The 22311-nt window shown below is 34.9% G+C and overlaps 1 protein-coding gene, 1 long non-coding RNA gene and 1 pseudogene across 5 annotated transcripts in view; 2 read left to right on the top strand and 1 right to left on the bottom strand.

The window, feature by feature from the left end:
- Positions 1-11976, top strand: part of LOC113717221 (ADP-ribosylation factor GTPase-activating protein AGD4-like) — a 32629-nt gene extending 20653 nt beyond the window's left edge. For 3 of the 4 annotated variants that reach the window (XM_072070362.1, XM_027241932.2, XM_072070364.1), the window contains 4 exons: positions 3134-3255; positions 3500-3587; positions 8933-9390; positions 11468-11976. In XM_072070362.1, coding sequence (XP_071926463.1) covers positions 3134-3255; positions 3500-3587; positions 8933-9390; positions 11468-11582 — 783 coding nt within the window. In that variant the 3' untranslated portion in view covers positions 11583-11976. The remainder of the gene's footprint in view (positions 1-3133; positions 3256-3499; positions 3588-8932; positions 9391-11467) is intronic. The other variant, XM_072070363.1, reaches the window with a different exon arrangement.
- Positions 4357-14748, bottom strand: LOC140016732 (uncharacterized). Its single transcript, XR_011822938.1, has 4 exons — positions 13195-14748; positions 6702-13004; positions 4927-6385; positions 4357-4717 (listed from the first exon to the last, which is right to left on the bottom strand). It is a non-coding gene; the product is annotated as an uncharacterized lncRNA (long non-coding RNA).
- Positions 14749-19077: 4329 nt separating this feature from the next.
- On the top strand, positions 19078-21998 carry LOC113715482 (uncharacterized; annotated as a pseudogene).
- The last annotated feature ends 313 nt before the right edge of the window (positions 21999-22311 follow it).

The raw sequence follows: 22311 nt of genomic DNA, 5'->3' as shown, positions 1-22311 counted from the left end.
AACATAGTACTAGTGGAGGGCATGGTGCCATACATACTGCTTTTTTAAAGTGTGTTGGTTGGTTGGGAGTCGGAGCAGCTTGTGAGAAAGAGAGAGAGCAGCAACTGTGATACGTGGTGTTGGGTAGTAACAAAGTTCAAAAAATAAACATTTCATAATTAAAGAAGATCAGTCTTCTTGAATTTATTTTGTCCAATTGCTTATTTGAGTGTCCAAAACAGCATTTATTGACAAAAATAGTACTAGTGGAGGGCATGGTGGTTCTGCCATACGTACTGCTTTTTTAATGTGGGTTGGTTGGTTGTTGAGCCGGAGGAGCTTGTGAGAGAGAGAGAGCAGCAACTGTGATACGTGGTGTTGGGTTAGTAAATAGATTGCTACTAAAGAGCTACTTTAAAAATTGAAAACTCCCTTGTAAACTTAAATTGTTTCGAGTTTCTTGTAAATAGATCAATTAGAAATAATTCCACACCCTATTTTTCACAAAATTAATGTTCATGCTACATGTTTGTCTTGATCTTGGAAATTAGTTTTATTGTACAGAGATATTATTTTGGTGTCGTAATGTAATTCCTCCTCCCATTCATAGTCATGCTTTCTATTTGGACTAACCTAAAATTTTTGTTGTTAGCACAAGTGGTTGTATATTCTCTGCATACTGCCATAGGGCATTACACCCTCTTAATTCCAGCATAGTATTCCAGGCTGAGTAGGCCTCACTTGTAATTTCAGTTCACATGCGTTCTTCTGATCCCATCCACGTGGATTTATGATCAGATTGTCTATGGCTAGAATTGGAGAAAACCAGAAAATTAGCCTGTAGTAGCTTACTCCTGATAAAAAGTGAATTTTCCCTTAGGTGAACAACAGTTTTGAATAGAGGAAGTACTTCATGGAAGATATGAGGCTGGAGAAAGAATTTTATTGAAGCACGTAAAATAAGGAAAAGATTGTTGTGGTCGGTGGACGGGGTTAGAAGGATTACAAGGCACCTCCTAAGAATTGAAAAAAAAAAAAAAAACTGACAGTATTTTAGCATCCAAATCTATCTTATATGATATTGCTTAACCTACTTTTAGGTTAACTGTACAAATAAAAAAAATTGCAAGAACTATTCTTTTTAAGTGGCTACTCCTTATCATGTAAAAGTTCCAGATTTTGGATAGTAATATCCAGGCAACAGTTGATTTGAAGTTTGTTACTGTTGTTTAATGTGAAAGATTTAGGTTTAAGTTATAGTTTGTGAATAGTATAGTCTTGGCTTACTCTATCACCTATCTAGACTGTTGAGTCTCTTCATTCACATTCAGCAAAATTAAACTTTTCAAGTAAATTAATGCTACAGTTAAAAATTTTTCTACCACGAGGAAACAACATGTTTAAAATTCACCGTTTCAGTTTAGGTACATTTAATTACTGCTTTCTTCAGTGACTGTTGATTTCTTGCTAGATTTAAATTAATTTCGTTCTGAATTATATGTTAAATATAAATGTAGCTTTCTGGTTATATGAGGGGTTTTTGATGGTAAAGTAGTTGGAGAAGGTAGTTAAGCTGATGGATCTGAGGATTCATAATAAACTGGGGCTTCAATAGCAGCCGTAGAAACAAAGATTCACCTGTGAAAATCCTATGACTTGATACTTACAGTGAACAACAGGCATTACGGATAGCATTGAACTATCTCTGTTGTACGTTATAAAATTTGTTGTGCACTTTATTGAACAGTAGCAGTCCATTATCAGTGTTTAGAAAAGCACCTTACTTCCTTAACAGAATGGCATAGAACTAATAAGAAAACAAAAATTTAGCTAAGGCTTGTCTTAAGTTGGCCTTTAGTTTGCATGGATGCATAATATATGTGGCAATTGTAGAGATTATAGTCCTTTAGAAACTTTGGCAGAGTTATAGGGATCTCTTCTGTGGTTCAACCATTACAAGGGTTGTTCTTAGGTTCCAATAAATATGACAATTCTTGGGCATTTTTAACTATTTAAGCAAAAAATTACCGGCTTGCCAAACCAGTGTTCATCCTTATTGTCCTGTGTTGCATCTAATTTCTCAAATTTTTTGCTTTTTCCCTAGCACCTTATGGTGCAAGCTGACAATTTCCTTCTCTTCTGTACAAGTCAGAGGAATATTTCTATTGTCAAAATAAGTGCTAGGAAGCAAAATGAATTCACATTCCCTGTATGCTGAGAAAGATTTTCATGTTACAAAGTTCTAACATCCTTGCTGGTTCATCTTTAACATTTATACATTTGTCAATCACGTAAATAAATTCCAAATTTCCATTAGCCGCTTGGATGTTTATGGCCTGAATTGGAGGATTATTTTTACTTACACCAACCTTGTTAGGCATACTTTGACAGCAAAAAAGTATATACGTGCAGCTATGGCACTGTGTCTAGTTCTACCATATATTACCTTGACAACACTTGGGGCATTTCCTGTACATGACTTTCTGGGATGACATAAAAATTCTTAAGTGGTTTCCTTACAATTCCTGGATGATGGGGCTCTCCTGTAGTCTGCTTTTGAGAAAATATAAGATTTTGACTTGATCAGGATCATGAGAGTTGGATAAGATTCGATACTGAAAATGCTTTTGCAATACCCAAAAATCAGACGTTTATGTGTCATCAAGTCGTAATCTATGACATAAATGTCTGTGTTCTATATGGTTGATTTTGTCGTCGCTGTTATATGGGCTCCAAATCTGAGTTGCATCTTTTACTAGCCTACATCAGTCCCTTGATTGAAGGTTCTAGGAATCTGATAATGCCAAATTTTTAGACTCTGTTTTGTCTATATTCAGTATATTCTTGTACCAATTCCTAGTACATGGCTCTTTAATTTTGAATTTGATCACTTCACAATGGCACAAAATTAGATAAAAATTTACACGAGCTTTGTTGCACCTATGGTTCCAAAGTGCATTTTGGTTTTATGGATGACCTTTTGTCAAATTAGTAAAAGATGTAGTTGCGGTACCTGGTAGACATATAATTTAGGATTACACAGACATCAAATCCCAAGCTTGCTTTCACAATGATTGAATTTGAAAGTGATAGCTAAGTAGTTTTTACAGCTTTGGAATAAGAAATATTTAGAGATTCTTTTATCAAATTACAGGTGAGATCCATAAATCTGGATGTTAAGGTCTGGGAACCTACAGTCTTGGATTTGTTTCAAGCTTTGGGTAATACATACTGTAACTCTATCTGGGAGGAACTGCTTTTACCTCAGAATGATGGGTAAGATACTGGAGTTTGTTGCTACTTAAAATTTGATATATGGTATGCTATTGCTCGATGAGAAGAGGATATAATATTTTCATTTGTAATTGCAATGAGTTTAATATTGTTAGCGAAAGAGTCTTCTACAAACTCTGCATGCGTGTGTGCGTGCGTGCGCACGTCTCTGTCTGTCTCCCCCTGTATCTGTCTGTCTACAATACCTGTAGTCATCGGTTTTACTGACATCTTTTTCGCTCCACAGCAGCCAAGGATCTAATTCATTCCCATCAATTTCCAAACCAAGTAATAAAGATGTCACTCATCAAAAAGAGAAGTTCATTCAAGCTAAGGTATGTCTTTATATCTCCTGGCACATAAACTACATTCCTGTTTGGACTGAAGATTCTGATTTGTCTTTGCTATATTCAAGAACCTTTTGTTCTGAGTTTGGTGTTAAAAAATTCTGTCATTATTTGTTATCCCAATTTTACCTTTGCTTGATGGAGCACTATACATCTCATCTTCCATACCCCATGATTAAGCAACGCTGTTACATGGTCTCTCTCACTTTTACAACTAGAACTAGAATAAAATTTCCGAAAAGCGTCAATAACCTCCTTTCTTGTTAAAAAAAAGTACATTCCCATTTATAAGCCCAATAAGATTTCAAATAATCACCAACTAATTAATATCTTTTTATTTAACAAATTTTTTATGTGTTACGAATTTTTTTAATGTGCGCACACATAGTTTGTGCCTTTCCCACTAGTAATAGATAATCTGTAGTAGAGACTAAAATAATTTAGCATAAATTACTTTCAGACAACAGATTTATCTTTTCATGTCTATACTTCTTCCGGGGTAGCCATAATGGTGGTTTAATTCTTTTATTTTTGTGCATCAGTCACAGAACCAATTTGCCCCTTATCCTTTCCTTGAACTCAAGTCAAAATTGTCTACTTGCATTCTTGTACGTGTAGGTCGGAAGTATAAAGTTTTGTATTATATGGTTAATGAGAGCAGGTATTTTAGGAGAAAAACATCTAGTCACCGAATTATGAGTGATCAGCTTGTATTTATAGGAGTACAAATCTAACAAACTATTTACAAGAATACCTTTACTAATTTATTATCTACAAGAATACTTATATTCTCTTAACACTCCCCCTCAAGTTGAAGCATATATATCATAAGCACCTAACTTGTTACAAATATATTTCACCCTAGAGCTCTCTAAACTCTTGATAAACAAATTAGCTAAACCAAGTCCTCGGAGACTGTTTCAATCCATATAAGGATTTTTTTAGATGACAAACCAACAACGAATTCTCCTCTTGAACAACAAATCCAGGAGGTTATTCCATATATACCTCTTCTTCCAAATCTCCATGTAGAAACACATTTTTCACATCCAACTGAATGGCCCCATATATATCTCTTCTTCCAAATCTTCATGTAGAAATGCATTTTTCACATCCAACTGATGCAATAGTCATGTATAAGTTGCTGTCAAAGAGATAAGAAGATGAACAGAGGCAATCTTTGCTACAGGAGAAAATGTTTCTAAGTAGTCGATTCCATACACTTGAGTAAATCGCTTAGCTACCAGACAAGTTTTGAATCTATGAATAGAATCATTAGGCTGCACTTTTATAGTGTACACCCATTTACAACCAACAATCCACTTACCAGAAGGAAGAAGGACAAGATCCCAAGCATCATTTTTCTTCAAAACAAACATCTCTTCTTGCATAGCTAATCTCCAACTAGGATGATTGAGAGCATGAGTAATAGATTTAGGAATAGATATAGAATCAAAGGAAGTAACGAAAGAAGAATATGATAGAGAGAGACGAGAATAATAAACAAAATTAGAAATAGGATGAGAAATACAATGTCTCTTACCTTTGCGTAAAGCAATAGAAAGATCTGACTCACAGGAGGGCGTCATACCTGGATTTGAAAATTGAGAATTAATTGGTGAAGTGCGTGGCATATCAGCTTTCTCAACCACGGAACGACGAGAATAAACTTGAAAATTAGGACGAGATAATCGAGTTGTGTAATCTGGTGGACTAGATAACTCAGGTAATAAAGATGAAGGGACTGATAAAACAGGAGAAGGAAAAGAGGAACACTGGTTTAACTTACAAGACATACCTTGTTTCATAAAATAAGGAGTGGATTCAAAGAAAGTAACATCAACACAAGTAAAAAAAAAAACAATTTAAAACTTGACTGCAACATTTATACCCTTTTTGCGCTCGTGTGTACCATAAGAAAATACACTTAATAGCACGAGGATCTAATTTATCCACCCCGGAAGCAAGCTGATGAACAAAACACACACATCCAAAAATACAATGAGGTAATTTAAATATAGGTTCATGAGAAAAAAGAATGGAGTGAGGTAATTGGCCTCCAAGAATATTGGATGGCATGCGATTAATTAAATAACATGCAGTTAAAACTGCATCACTCCAAAATTGTTTGGGTACATTCATGTACAACAAAAGTGTTCGAGCAACTTCGATTAAATGTCCAATTTTTCTTTCAGCAACTCCATTCTGTTGTGAAGTGTGGGGACAAGAGGACTGATGAAGAATACCGCACTTAGTCTTAAAGGTATCAAAAAGAGTGAAAAAATATTCTTTCACATTATCACTGCGAAGTATACGTACACCAAATTGATTCTTTATTTCTGCAACAAATGCACAAAAAATGGAATATAGTCCTGAACGATCTTTTATTAAATAAAACCATGTAACTCTGGAAAAATTATCAACAAAGATTACAAAATATTTAAACTTAACTTTGAAGTGACTTGACTAGGATCCCAAACATCAGAATAAATTAACAAAAAGGGTTTCAAAACCCGTTTATTGACGTTAGGCGCAAAAGAAACACAATGATGCTTTCCTAATTGATAAGACTCGCATTCTAATGAAGACAACTGACTCAAGGTAGGAATCAACTTCTTTAAATTTTGTACAGACGGATGACCCAAACGACAGTGAATTTCAAGATGAGAAATAGTAGCAGGACACGCAATCGGACCATTGGAATTGAGAAAATAAAGACCATTATGCTCATGCCCTCCACCAATCGTCCTCAAAATCAGGAATGACAACTTCTTTGTCTTCAAATCCTGAATGACAACAAAATCAGGAGAAAAATAACTGAACACTGTAGAAATTTAGTAAGCTTACTAACGGACATTAGATTAAAAATCAAATTGGGTACGTAAAGAACAGAAGATAGCGGAAGAGATGGGTTAATTTCTACAGTGCCTAGTTTTTTAACTTTAGTTGTAGATCCATCAACTAAAATAACATGAGGGAAGGAAGTAGACTCTTGAAAATTAGAAAAAGTTTTAGAGGTACCTGACATATGATCAGTAGCTCTAGAATCAATAATCCATGAGTCAAAATTAGAAGATGTGGAGAGACAAGCCATAGCATTACCTTTTTGTGCTAAAGATGCAGAGAGGGGATGTGTGATTTGCAGTTTGGTACTGTAGAAATTTGACATAATCTTCCTCGGATATGGTAAAAGTCTTTTGGGACCCTTGTGTTGAAGAACTTGATTCAGCTTGATCAGTGATAACTGCATTAGCAAACTGAGGAGGTTTTCCAACTGAATTCCAACAAGCATCACGAGTGTGATTTTTTAAATCACAATGAGTGCACTCACAGATACCTCGACCTCCACGATCTCCACGACCTCCTCTACTTCTTCCTCCACGAGGGTCACGTCTAAAATTAAGTTGCTCCATCCGATTGTTGCTAGCAACAAAAGCAGATTTGTCATTAATTAGAGCACCATCACCTTATGCATTGTCCTTAGATGCAGAACGTAAGACCCGAGCATACGCTTCTGCAAATGATGGTAATTGTTCACTTGCTTAAATTTGAGATTTGATTTGTTCAAATTCTGACTTGAGGCCAACCAAGAATTTGAGCACAAGCATTTGTTCTCTTTGCCTCTGCATAATTGTAATATCACTTAAGAGAGGCATTACAGCATTTAATTCTTCTGAAACTCGCTTAAGATCAGCAAAGTATTCAGTTACTGTCTTGTTATCTTGTTGCAACTGAAAATACTCCAAAGAAATATTATACATCCGTGAAAGATTACTGCAGTATAATAATCGGACATAATTGCAAACTTCTTTTGTTGTCTCACAATGAGAACACATGTAAGCCAATTCGTGGCTCCATAGAATTCCAAATCGCTCCAAGAATTTGGGCATCCTTTTGAATCCACATTAGTCTCTTGTTGTCCTTCATAGGAGAGTCATCTGTGAGATATCGTTGCTTTCCTAAGCCTGTCAGATAAATCTTAACGGTTTTTGATCACTGTTGATAATTAGTGTCATTTAACTTCCAATTTGTTATTTGATGCATCACCATTGGCATAATATTAGTAGACATCACGATACCTTTTGATAAACTTTCAGCCATAGCGAATAGCACTTCAAACCAAAAAAAGGTCAAAACTCGAGATAAACAGTGCCGCGTGAACAGTGCTCAATGAATAGTATCACGTGAACAAGACTTTTGCTAGATGTTTAACCCTAACTCTAGGACTTTAGCTCTGATACCATGAAAATAGGTATTTTAAGAGGAAAACATCTAATCACCGTATTATGAGTGACCAACTAGTATTTATAGAAATACAAACCTAACAAACTATATACAAGAATATCCTTACTAATTTATTATCTACAAGAATACTTATATTCTCTTAACAGTTAACATTACAAATTCCAAATTGGGTCCTACAACAGGCAGCACTAGTCAAATATTTTTTCCATTTTAGTTTGTTTTTTTTATTTGTTTCTCTCTACCATGCTCAAAATTGTCATCTGACATTAATCTCAATTCTTAAAAAGTTTTACTAAGAGTTAATTTTTAAAATTCCATGACTACCTACCTTTGCAACTTGTGCAAAGTGAATTGATTATCCACTTTAAAGCAATCACTTCCCAGCTAAGGATCTTTGCCTCAGTGATGGCGCTTCTCCCCAACTTCTTTCTATAGCTAGGTTCTGACCTATACCTATTATTCCAGTCAGTTAATTGCCAAGACAGGAAATCCTGGTTACGCTTAGAGTTGATGTTTCATTCTCCTAGCTTACATGATATCTTCAGCATTTTATTGATGAATCTGCTATCTTCTCCTGGTATCATCCTTTTGATCTAGGGATTTATGGTCCTTCCCAACCTAGAAAAGGAAAAGCAAACAGCCAAAAAAAAAAAAGGAGACATAGATAGGGCAGAAATAAAACTTACCCAAGTAGTACTGAATTTCTTATTCTTGAAGATCATCGTGTTGTTTAGAAAATCTAGAAGTTGTCATCACACTTCAACAAAATTAACAAACCATTGACCATTTCAAGACATTCTTTTGGAATTATGAACCGAACTTTTTCCTTTTCTTTTTTAGCATTTCTAGATTATTTTGGCTTTCAATCAAGATAAAATTCTTGCACTTGCTGTTTCATTACATATTTCTTTTTTCTTTTTTTTTTGGTCATGATTTAAGATTGGTCGATATGGAACTCATTTCCAAGTGCTGCAAATTTTTTACAGCTAATGTGATATAAATGATCGTTCTTTTTTATTGTTGTAGTGAAATATTTCACTGTGATTCAATGATCTATTAACAAAGCATAACTGTGGTCTTTTCTTCAGTACGTTGAAAAACTCTTCCTGAATAAAGAGGCTACTACCTCTAGTAATCACTCTCTAGCCACTAGAGTCTGGGAAGCAGTGTTGGACAACAATTTGCAAGAAGTATATAGATTAATCGTGGTGTCAAATGCAAATATTATCAACTCAACCTATGATGAGGTAGCTGGTGCCAATCTGTATCATAATGTTCAGAGAGGGGACCCCGAACAAGGCTCCAGCAATTTTGAAGAGAAAAATTATCATCCAGTAGATTGTTTGAAGTCTTCTAGTGAAGCTGGAAATTGCCTTCAGGGATCTTCCTTGCTGCATCTAGCCTGCCACACAGGCAATGCAGTAATGCTGGAACTGCTACTGCAGTTTGGTGCTGATATAAACTGGTGTGATTTCCATGGAAGAACTCCTTTGCAATACTGTATAGCCAGGGGGAACAGCCATCTGGCAAAGTTGTTGCTTAGAAGGTAACTCTTCTGTTACTATTATTAACTCGAAAAAAAAAATGATATTACTTATTGCTGCATTTCAGAAATGAGAAGAAAAATAATTCTCTATGAGTCCTGAGCCAAAAAGAAACAAAAGATACAACTCTTGTCAATTGATGCTTTCTTTATATTGCACTTTCAGTCTGGAAGGGAGGTTGTCAGGGAGGAAGAGGGAAATGCAGAAATTGGTTTTCTCTGTTTTGATTGGTTGCCTATCATTAATCTATATAAATGAATTTGATGACAATGTGCTGGACAAGAAGCTGAAAGATCAATGCAAAGGGGTATTAGTGTTGTGCATCAGCAGTAATTTCATTGAGAGTTATTGTTAGAAATTTATTACACCTTAAATTGATGATGCATTCAAAATCCGAAACACGCACCCTAAAGTAACACAGTTTTCTTGCACATTTTTCTTTGATAAAACGGTACAGAATGTTTTGCATCGAGAACACATCTCTTGCTATTTGGGACAATATGTTCCTTTATGGATTTTCTTTTGAGAGAGACTTTTGCTTGTTGATGGATTGGACCACTAGGATTTGCTTTTTAGATTGCTTCAGAGACTAAACATGGATAACATAAAACAAACAGCTCTACTTCTTTTTCTAAACCCTTTTCTGTTTTTGGTTTATGTCATGTAGTAGAACTTTGTTTTGGGATTGCCACAGGCTGATTTAGAATCTTTTCTTATTAGCCTCTTGAAGTATTATGGTGGTTCTGTGCATCTTTATAGTATACAGGGACTTGATAAAGCATAGGTTTAGACATTTATGAGTATCATCAGATGCCATTTTAGTACAGGTCGCATTCTAAACCTAATCTGTATGTTAGTGTTTGAACCAAATGCTTGGTTTTAATTCTCTGGCAGCCTGCTTCAAAATTATTGCTCATTTTGGTTCAGTGCCTGTGTTTTGGTTCTCTTTTCTCTTAGATAGTGCAATACATTAATCACTATGCTGGGTTCGAGCTGAAATAAATGGTGACTCATTGATTGCTGGTTGATTTGTTTCCAGCCTGATCCTTCTATATCCATCAGCTTCATAATTAAGGGAGCCAACTACACAAATAAAATTGGAGACGCAAAATGATATGAAAGCAGAAAAGGAGAGAACCTTAATTGGAATAACTAATATTCCGGAATGGCTCTATCTTTATGAAGTTTTAAGCAAGATAAGTTTGTCCTGCTTTAAGATAGAGGTTACCCATACAGGTTTTCTGGTAGCATCATTAATTAGCAAAGCTATTGAATCAAATATACATTATGCCCTAGCTTCCATTATAAATTCTTTTAATTGAAGTAAAATTTCATTGAGATTGGTTAGATTATAATTAAACCATTTTTTGAGGCCCAAGACACGACGAAGGACTTGTTAAGCGGAAGGGCAATTTATTGCCTCTTTGAGAAGCTAATGGATTTTCTGGTCTGACTTTCTATGAACTGTTATCCAACTATGCTAGTTCTATTTGTCTCTTTCTGGACCATAAAGAATTTTGTGCTACGTAGTGTTGTAGCTCGGATGTTTGATTTCAATTGCAGGATGGTCTAATGTCTCATAATTATGTCCAACTTCTTTATTTCTGCATGGTTAGCCTTTTAAACCTGAACATGTTAAGAATATGTTGCCAATCTTCTCAATGCACTAGTATTCTGCTTTCCAACGTTCAAACATTATTTCTTATCTTTTACTTCCTGTGCGTTTGGAAACCTCAGACTGGTCATTCATCCTTTTCCAACTGTAACTTACAGAAAATGAGATTCTTCTAGACCTGAAGTATAAAGTCATAAGAAACTTCTAGTTTTGGCTAGCGCTTAAAAACTTTTCGTCTATTGTTTATGTTCTCCCAATATAGGTTCCCAGCCATGTTGAATGTCCCTTGTTAATTAACCTGCAGCTGGAGCAGTTGACTTCAGCATTAACATGAATGGTAGCCATAAAAATCTCGTTTGTGTTTTTGCATCTGTAGAAATCTTTGTAATTGTTTTCAAATTTGAAGGTGGTATTATATCCTTGTTTCCACTATCATGTGGTATATTAACATGTATGTTCTTCAGAGGTGCACGTGCATCAATAAGGGATGCTGGAGGCCTTAGTGCTTTGGAAAGAGCTATGGAAATGGGAGCAATCACTGATGAGGAGCTGTTTGTCCTGCTTTCCGAGAGCGATTAAATTGGCAAGTACTGTGCAACGTCTATGAATTCAGCAAATAGGGGCTGGATGAGTTATCATTTCATATTCATCGAACAGACTCAGAAAGGGGTTGTCTTCATTCAGTTTTGTTCTGTCATTTTTTGCTTATCTTCATTACGCGATCTATAATGTTTTGACAAAAGAAAGAGAAAAAGAAACATGAATGTTTCAGGTTGTGGTTTAGGAGGCGGATTTAATGCTGCTTCAGCTTAGAAATTACTCGAATCACATTATGAACTTGGAAGTCAAGTTGTCACTGTATTTCCTTCTTGTACATCTATATTTTGGGAAATTCTACAGTACCATATGTGTTTTCAAGGGAAGTCATTCCCTCAATACAAATCCAATACATAGATGCCACATCGTTTGGTCATATGGAGTTTGCTACATGGTAAATTTCCTCCCAAATACTTGGCAACCTGCTATAATAGATTATGATTATCATTTTGTGTGATAGATCTATAGTTTTTTTGTTCTTTTTTGGTTCACATGAGCTACTCCATCCATGGTGGATGGGGGATAAAGATCTATGTCTTATCATGTAGGATATCAAAGTAACAAAATAAACTATTAATTTGTTTCTTCAAAAAATAATTATATTTTTTAATGCCAATGCCATAAGATCCGTGGGCACAAAGGAAGTACTGTAAACTATAAGAAATTCATATGATATTATTTCATATATGAGAAGGTAATAGCAATTTTATTTTGTATTAACAAAAATAAAAACTAAAAGTTTATAATATTATTAAAAAATTATATTATATGTTGTTGATTATGTCAATATAAATTAAAACGCAATAAACAAGTAAAAACTTTTTATATTAAATGGGATATAGTAGTTATGTTAGTGATCATGGAATAGTTGTAAGAGACCGATTTTATAAGTCCATTACCGTCAAATAAATTGTTAAATGTGTTTTGGTGTTCAATGGATCATTAATCTATGGTATTAGCACCGTAAAATATAAAAAGAAGCATTATGAAAATAAAAAAAAAGTACCTTTGAATATTATAAAAAGCTATTACCTAATTATTTGAGTAGTGGATACCGGGCATTTAGAACGGTGGTTGTACTTATCTCCCCTGGCTCGATGGTGGGCTGCAGCAGGGGAAAGGTAGCAGAAAATTTTGATCTTGATGGAATCAAGGGCAATACTTGCCACTGGTTTTGGACCGAGGAAGTGTCCAAAGACAAGGCAGCCCCTCAAGGATCAGCTTAGTCAGCTTCCGGATGAAATCCTCGTTTATATTCTGTCTTGTTTAACGCCAAAAGAAGCTGCCAGAACAAGTGTTCTTTCATAGCGTTGGATAGATCTGTGGAGGTCTATGGCTTGCCTTGATTTTGATGCTTCGAAAGTGCTAAAGAAGATGGTCTCAATGCGCAACGGGGCAAGGTATCTGGACTTTGTTATAAAGGAAAGGCGTAAGTATATTGAATGGGTTGACAAGGTGCTGCTCCAACCAGACAAAGTCTTTGGCATTAGATTATTTGAGAGTTGCTTTTTATTTGGACAATTTTTATGGAGATGAGACTCATAAATGGCTTCAGCATGCATTTGCAAGGAGAGTGCAAAGGCTAGAATTGGACCTGTTTCCAGATGATAGCCCGCCTTCTTCTCCAGAATCATATACTTTTTATCATGAATTTCTTCGCTGTAGCAGTGGCAAATCTCAACCTGGTTACCCTGAAATCCATCATCATGCACAGATTGGCTTCAAGTCCCTTAGAGCATTGAGTTTGAAAAGTTTGAATGTAACTGTGGAGGTACTAGAATTTTTCTTTATCGACTGTCCATTTCTTGAGCGCCTGGTAGTGGGGGGCTCTTCAGTTTTGATCAACCTTCGAGTTTGTGGTCCATCTATTGCCTTGAAATATCTGGAGGTATGCAGCTGTTTGAGGTTACAATCCATTATTGTCAGCGACACAAATTTAGTCTCCCTTAAAACTACTGCAGCACATCATCTTTTACTTCACAATGTCCCCATGCTTGTGAATGTATGGTGAGGATGGTCATCCCGGCTCGGCTTACCAAGCCAAGCCCTCCTACCTGCCTATGGACGTTTATAATGGTCACATCGGCTCAGTCGTACCTAAATAATCCTCTCACCTCTGGGGATAGCCCTTATCCATTCTAGTCACCTCGGTTACACGCTGCACATGGATGACAGAGATGGCTCCTACATTTACTCTCATCTTCGTTTGGCACTATGTCTGACATGACAACTGAGGTCATGTCCAAGATTCTGATACCTACAGGATGAACGTGACATCTGACAGGACTTATCTACTGCACTGATTTGTCAAATCAAGCTGATACGCTCAATCTCAGTCAGATTTTGGAAACTTGGATCCCACTATCCTTCCCTCCAAGTTGTCTCATATAAATATCAAAACCCCTCGCTCAGAAGGGCCCAACTGAATATTCTGCAACTGAATATTCTGTAAGAATCACTTTCAATAGTTCCCTCCACTTTGACTCTTATCCAAACTAACTAGACCGTCGGAGGAGAATCGGGGAGACATAGCCCCGTCTCTTGTAATCTTAGCATGTGATTCTTGAGGTAGCTGCACCCCGTTTAGGAAGAAATCCCCAACTGGTCGGCACAGCTCACCAAACCAGAAATCACCTCTTCATATGGGTTTCTTGGTTAGGGATGTTATTTCTTGGCTTTTTTGCTGCTTGTCACAACTAGAGATTCTTACTTTACGTGCCAAAGAGCTTCAAGTTTCACAGGAAAACGGAATTGTTCATGAGCTTCCTCAACTTACCAATCTGAAAGAGTTCGTCTTAATAGCTTTTGCATCAAAAGATGACAGTTTGATTGGATTTACTTCTTTGATCAGGCCTTCGCCCAGCTTGGAGAAGTTTGTGCTGAAGTTGGAATCATGGTGGAATGATATGGTTAGGGGAGATAGAAAGTTGAAGAAAGCTGCCAGCTTTCCGCTCCAACATCTGAAAGAGGTCGAGTTACTTGGATACTATGGTCGCAGAAGTGAACTAAAACTTGTTGAATACTTTCTCGACAATGCTATTGTCGTCGAGAAACTTACAATTGACCCTCGTGATCCACGTAAAGTCAATTCGCCCAAAACGCGCAGGGAAAAGAAGCAGGAAAAGTTAGCTAGATTTTGTGCCAAGCAACAGCTCGAGGGATTAATACCTTCACATGTTGAATTTTCGATTCTATAGCTGCAAACAGCAAATGCTGCTAAATTTAGGTTCATGTACAACTAGTTTTAGCGATTGTTTTTAAGTTATCTTATTTATATCTGTGTTCCTTGAAATGTTCGATAGACTACATAATATTATGTGTTCTTTGTTAGTGAGTAGGTTAATCAAGTGGTTTTGATCATCTGTAACACGTTCCTTGTTGGCTTAAATTTTGCCTATATGAAGGTGGTGATAAAGTTATGAAAAAAAGAAAAAAGAAAAAAGGAGTACCATCACATACTAAAAAAAGTACTGTGAAAATTGCAACTAGTCTTGTTAGGATACTAAAAATGTACTATATAATTGTTTGACTAATAATACTATCAAAATATGGTAAAACCTACATTCCATCTTAATAGTATTGTGAGATTTCATCATTACTGTTTGCATTAATAATGATGAAATTGTTGTAAATGACATATTTCATGACTATATAGTGCAAATGAATTGTTAAATTTTTTTTAGCATTCAAAAGATCATTAAGCAATAATATTAGTATTGTGAAATACAAAAAGAAGTACTATGAAAATAAAAAATAGTACTGTCAAATATAGTAAAAACAACTATCTAATTGTTCTTTTTTCAAAAAAAAAAAAAACCAAGTTAGCTATTTTATTGATGTATCAAAACCTCATCAATGGGCCAAAACCAGACACAACCCCATATGGTAAAAATTCTAAAAAGGAAAAAGAAATTATTTGAGTAATGGTTTTATCAAATATGTTAAAAATTACCTCTCATCTAAATAAAACTTCAACATTTAACCACTATGGTTCGCACAAATGATTATAAAGTAGTTGTAAATTATAAATTTCTAAAAATACATGTGTCAAAAAGTAATCAAATTATACAATATCCAAAAATTAGTAGGCTATGGTATTAGTAATGTCAAATACTACAAGAAGTACAATGAAAAACGAAAGTTGGACTATGCAATATATTTAAAATATACTATTAACTTGTTTAACTAATAATACTATCAAAATATAGTAAAAATTACCTTCCATTTTGATAGTGGCAGCTTCTGGCATTGATACCAAGTTCTCCAAGCTCCTAGCTACTCACTTGAGTTGAATCACCAAGGGTTTTCCTCACCCGGAAGAGGGGAGAGGAAGAGAATAAGAAAGGATAAAGGAAGAAGAAGAAAGGAATTAATAAAATTTCTTGCATAGTGAAATCCCACTGCCACAATTCATTCCTCCAACATTTTATTTAAACGCACACCAACCGCTAAATTTCTTTACCCGTAAAAGTTCTACTTCAAAACTTCAATGTTCTGCAATTAAGACCTCAAAGGAAAGACTTGATCATCACAACAACAATGATAAGAATTTTTTGATAGAAAAATCGTAGAAGATTAAAATAACCATAGAAACATGCTTAATGACTGTCGTCTCAAAGGAAAAACAAGCAACAATCTTTGAAAACATGTTAATAAGGTATCTAAAACAACGCCTAATTTGCCAACACTAAATTAGGTTAAGCCAAAACCTAGTCTCAATTCCTGAATATATGAAAAAAGTCAGAAATATATAGCATCCAAGACTAAAATTTTGAGATGAAATCAGATTAATAAAACCAAAGTCAAGAAAGAGCCTTTTTACATTAATGATTATTTAAATTCATGTAGCATTTAATTATGAAATCTGTTAACTGTTGATGCTTTAATTGTGAATCTATATTTGCATGTGTGAAAACCATGATGATGACCAAGCTCCTTTTCTTTTAATTTTTTTTTAAGTGTAAGGTTCCGTTTAATAAAACTGAATCTGAATTCTGAAGTTTGAATTCTGAAATCTGAATACTGAAACAATTAATTTGCTGAATATTAAGCACTGAAAAAAATATATGAATGTCTGAATTTTAATGCTAAACCTATTTATACTGTTTGATAAATATTTATAGCTGAATGATTAATAAGTTTAATTTGACAATTTTGCCCTTATATCCTTTCATTCAAAAAAGAAATAGAATCTATGATTTAATTAGTTTAAAATTGTTAGGTATGAAAATGATAATATTTATTTTTAAATCAAATTAATATAAAATATGAAATATATTATATGATGAGTATGGAGAAGATGTGAAAGTCATTAAAAAGGGAGAAAAGAGAAACTAAAAATCGTTAGATAGAGAATATTATATTGTTTAATTAGATAAAAATTTTGAACATAATTAACAAACAAGCCCTCAGGGGCTTGGTCTGGTGGTTGAGGTTGCTGAAGATGGAGCTTCAGGTCCCTGGTTCGAACCTTGCTGCCAGCAAGTTGGTGAGGGTGGTGAATAGTCTGCGGGGTCCACTCCCTGCGGGACACACCTAAAAAACATCTGAACATCCAAGTGCTGAAAAAAATACATACAACATCTGAATGTCTGAAAAAATTCAGATTCAACACTTTTTTATATTATCAAACAGACCCTAAGTGTGAGAGATCGAACCCGAAACTTTTTATTTACACTTCCTCCTCCTAAACTGTCAAACCCATCCATTCCCTCAATAATGGCAAAGCTCGTTCCCAAGCTTTTGAATGGACATTTAGAAAAAAAAAAAAAGCATATTAATAAGGATGTAGCTGGTAATCGAGAATTTTGTTAAAAATATTAATTTTTTTATTTTTTTTCCTACAAGACCGATATCCATTTTCTATCCAAACTTTAATTTGATAAATTGGATGTTAGTAATTGAATTTTAGTCAGATAATCCGTAATTTAGTGATATCTAAAACTTTAAAAAGTAAATAAGAAATCTTGAATTTCCTCCCATCATCACATAAAAAATACAAATAAAAGTTCAAAAATAAGTTTATTGTATCATGAGTTATAAATTACTAGTGTTCCAGGCACACACTAATGTGTGTACAACTAATAGGAAAAATATTTGTAGAATTTTTTGAGTTTTATTGAAATTATGTTTAAGAAAATTGACTTTATATTTTGACAAAACAAACATAGAAAATTTACAGATATAAAATGTATAAAAAATAGTTATTTGGTAGTAATTTGTAACTATAGGCGGTAGTTGCTAATACAAATTATAACATTTATTGAATAATTTAAAATGAGAATATGAAAAATTACACGTTGCTTGGTATAAAGCCATATTGATAGTGGGTAGTTATCAATAGTAGTTTTGAAAGTATATAAAATGACCGATTTTTGTTGATGCCAAAAGCCCTCTCTCCTTTTTTATATATGGTATAGATAATTTGAATAAATTTTATATACATTGACGGCATTATCATTGTTTGATCCTTGACACATGTGTAAAAGTTAGATTTCAAATTTAAATTTGTATAGTTGTCATTCATCTAAAACTGTCAGTATATATACACTGTCAGTTTAAACATGATTAATTTAATTTGAATAAATCTTATATATATTAATAGTATGTACAAGATTAATCCTTATAATTTATAACATTATTTAGCAGTGGATTAGCATATAGTACAGTACGTTAGTAGGAATTAATACAAATAATATATTATTAACATATAAAATTCAATAATTCAAACGCTAATCAGGAATTCATTTTATTGATATTTGATAACTGATCTAAATTGAATCGACCAATTTCTCAATTTTTTTGGAAATTTGAACACCCCCTTACAAAGATGTTAAATTGCACTTGAAATTCATAGAGAAGATGAGACCTGCATCACTACATTCAACTCTTACAACTTGTTTAGAAGTTGAGATTTCAACAGAAAAGAAAGAAAAATGGCAGATTGAGGAAGATTTATATCATTCGAGAGATTTTCAAGGATGCAAAAGAAGAGAAACCAACTGATTTGAAAGAATACTTTTGTAGCTACAATTGAATAAGGTTTTCGACCCAAATATGTGGGGGGAAAACAATGGAAAGTTGAGAGAATCTCACTAAATTTTTTTTAATTGCTAATTCTATCCTTAGATGGCCATTGAATACAATTTTAATGACGTATATGTCTAAAATCATTCCATTTCTTTCCTAAACTTCCAAACAACATCAAACTTTATTTATTTATTTTCTTTAACATTTCCCATCTTTTCTTTTCTATCCCAAACTCGCAAACTAGCCATTAGTCTCTCTCTTGGACAAAGATATATCTTCAAGTAAATTCTACGGATGACAAATTAAACCTTTTAGGCCAGTCCAATTTCGGCCGCAAACCCAATGTGTAACAAAAGGGCTTAGATTGGGCCTCAAAATTTGACCCACTGACTGTCCTGCCCCATCCAGGCTCAAAATACGCACAAATTGTTTCCAATACTGTCTTGACCGTTACTACAGTATAAAAGCCCTAAAAATTATCACAGTTCAGTCAAAAGCCGATAAATTGCAAATTCTTGAAACCTGGGGTTTTTCTCCTCAAGATTCCTCTAGGGTTTTTCTGCTAACCCTTCAATCCAGGTAATGTTTCTTCCTCTCTATAAATTTCACTATTTCTTGCTCATTTCAGCTGTTATGATTAACACGGTTCTTTTTTTTTTTTTTGTTTTTTATAATGTCAAGAATTTTGTTAGGATTGAAATCACGCCCTTTATGCAGTTAGGCACCAAGATTTAATATCTTGTGAATAGTAGAAAATGGGTTTTTAGTATATAGTCTTACTTGCCTCCCAGGTAAACCTTAGCTTGCTTTTGTATTAGTTTTTAGTTTTCTAGGTTTCCAGGATCTGGTGGGAGCTTTTTTTTTTTTTTTTTGGTGGGGGGGGGGGGTTAATATATTGGAAAGAGTATTGCAGAATCGGGTATAGCTCAGTAGTGAAGGGTCTTTGTTCCTCGTGTCCAATTGAGGGTTCGTATTCCTAGAGCCCATTCCTTATTTTGAGCCTTGTGATGCCCCTTCTGGGAAAAGAAAATTATAAAAGAGAGAAAATATTGGGAAAGAATTGAACCTGGTTATCGATGAAATCCAGATTGTTCTGGATGATGTGGAAGTGCTTAGACAATTTTTGATCTTGTTGTGCCGATAATTTGCTAAATTGAAGGGAGACTATGTTTTTTTTTATGTTTAGTTTCAATATTTATTTTGGGTGTGGCTTGTGAGTTCTTTTTTTGTGGCACCAAATGTGTTGGACTAAGCATTCATTTAGGCTGGGTTTTGTTAATGATTTAATGGGTGAACTTCTGGCTGACTACTCATAGTTTGTAATTATTTTGATTCAGTTTTATTTGCACACTTTTTAGGTTGTAATTTTCGTTGAGTTATGGGTTTCTTTTGGCTTTTTAGTATTCAATTTTTGTAATGTGTGTTAAGTTTTTGGTTGTTGGACCCTGTCAGACTGTCAAGAGGCAAAATAGTGTAATTTTGAAGTCAGATGGGAAATTCTTTTCCCAATTTGCTTTAGTAGGTCTAAATAAGTTGGCAAACAATGAGGAGTTTGACCTTTTTTTACTGCATGATATTATCTTCCACTATCACAGGTTGGTGTAGGGAATGTGTAGGATGCCTATTTCCTTAAAGCTCCACAACAGTCATATGTGCATGTCACTGAAGAAGAAAGTAGTAGTATATCCTGCTTGGAAGTAAAATTGCTCTGATAGGACCATAGCTGTTGCCTTGAGCTTAGTTTTTGGTGAAGTTTTCTAGTATTGTCCTCTTCTTTCTCCATTGCAGCCCTCTTGCAGTGGGCAGAATGTGCTACTTTATTTTCTTGAATGAATTTTGCGTCAGTTTCAAGTATATCAAATTTATCTGCACGGACAAGGGTTTTAATTGGCATGGTTGCGTGTGCATGCCCTGTGCTTAAATATTGTGCTTTATGCATAAAACTTTTGTTTCTCCATTGAGGCCTCTGGTTCAGAGTCAATTCTTTCTGTGTTATTTCTAGTTTAACTAAGCAGAATGTATCATTTAGCCCTGCATACAATTTGACTGAGCTTGTAAGCACTTATTTCAGGTAAAAGTTGTTTTATACCGCTGTTGCTGGACATCAAAAGGAAGCCAAGATGCAAACTGAAAGTGCTCTCTCTGTGCTTGGTTCAAGGCCAATGGAAATATCTACTGTTCCAAATATTGGTCCTGATACTAATGGAAAGCAGCGAAAATCAAGTTTGGAATCACCTATAATGCTGCTGACTGGCCATCAAAGTGCCATCTATACAATGAAGTTCAATCCAGCAGGAAACATCATTGCATCTGGTTCTCATGATAAAGAAATATTTCTGTGGAATGTACACGGTGATTGCAAAAACTACATGGTTTTGAAAGGACACAAGAATGCAGTTTTGGATGTACAGTGGACTACTGATGGCTTGACAATAGTCTCAGCTAGCCCAGATAAGACAATTAGGGCATGGGATGTTGAGACCGGAAAACAGATAAAAAAGATGGCAGAACACTCCTCCTTTGTAAATTCTTGTTGTCCTGCTCGAAGAGGTCCTCCTTTAATTGTCAGTGGATCTGACGATGGTACTGCTAAACTTTGGGATATGCGTCAAAGGGGTGCAATACAAACTTTTCCAGATAAGTACCAAATTACTGCAGTGAGTTTTTCTGATGCATCTGATAAGATTTACAGTGGAGGTATAGACAACGATGTCAAAGTTTGGGATTTGCGAAGAAATGAAGTTACTATGACACTGCAAGGCCATCAGGATATGATAACTGGTATGCAGTTAAGTCCAGATGGTTCGTATCTTCTTACTAATGGCATGGACTGTACACTTCGCATATGGGATATGCGTCCATATGCCCCTCAGAACCGATGTGTGAAGATTTTAGAAGGTCACCAGCACAATTTTGAAAAGAACTTGTTGAAATGCAGCTGGTCATCTGATGGAAGCAAGGTCACAGCTGGAAGTTCTGACCGCATGGTTTACGTATGGGATACAACTTCTCGGCGTATACTGTATAAACTTCCTGGTCATACTGGATCCATAAATGAATGTGTCTTCCATCCTAGTGAACCTGTTATTGGTTCTTGTAGTAGTGATAAGCAGATTTATCTAGGTGAGATATGAAGAACATTCAGTTTTGGGACTTCTTACCTGCACATTTAGAATGTTGATAGTTTGTTGTGACATCCATCAGGGGCCAGCATGAAGGTACCTCTCGCGTTCTCTCTTAGTATTAATAGCTTGCTAAGCTTGCTTGTCATTAATGGTGATATATGTTTCTTAAAGATACTATGAGATCATGAAAATCAGTTTCTTACAACCTGATGATGAAATCTACTTTTCTATGTATTCCTGATTCCGTGTGAGGTTTGGGATGTTTGTGGTTCTATTGACATTTTGCTGGCTTTCCATTTCCAATTATTCCAATGATCGCAGTCTTGCTTTGAAACAGGTCTGCAGAAGTGCTTTGCTTATTTAAACTATAGATATCTCCTGTTCAGACATGGAAGATAATGAGTTTGATGTGAAATAAGAACACTGAAATATGACGGAACATATTTGACTTATGTTTGCTTGCACTACTAGATACTATTACTCAATTCTCTATTGAAATTAGCACCCGCTTTGCTTGCTCTTTTTCCCCTGTCCATTGCATGATTTCTTTTTCATAG

Source organism: Coffea arabica, chromosome 11c (genome assembly GCF_036785885.1).
Source record: "Coffea arabica cultivar ET-39 chromosome 11c, Coffea Arabica ET-39 HiFi, whole genome shotgun sequence".
Classification (NCBI taxonomy): Eukaryota; Viridiplantae; Streptophyta; class Magnoliopsida; order Gentianales; family Rubiaceae; genus Coffea; species Coffea arabica.
The sequence above is the reverse complement of the archived record's forward strand: the minus strand, read 5'-3'. Positions and strand labels throughout refer to the sequence as shown.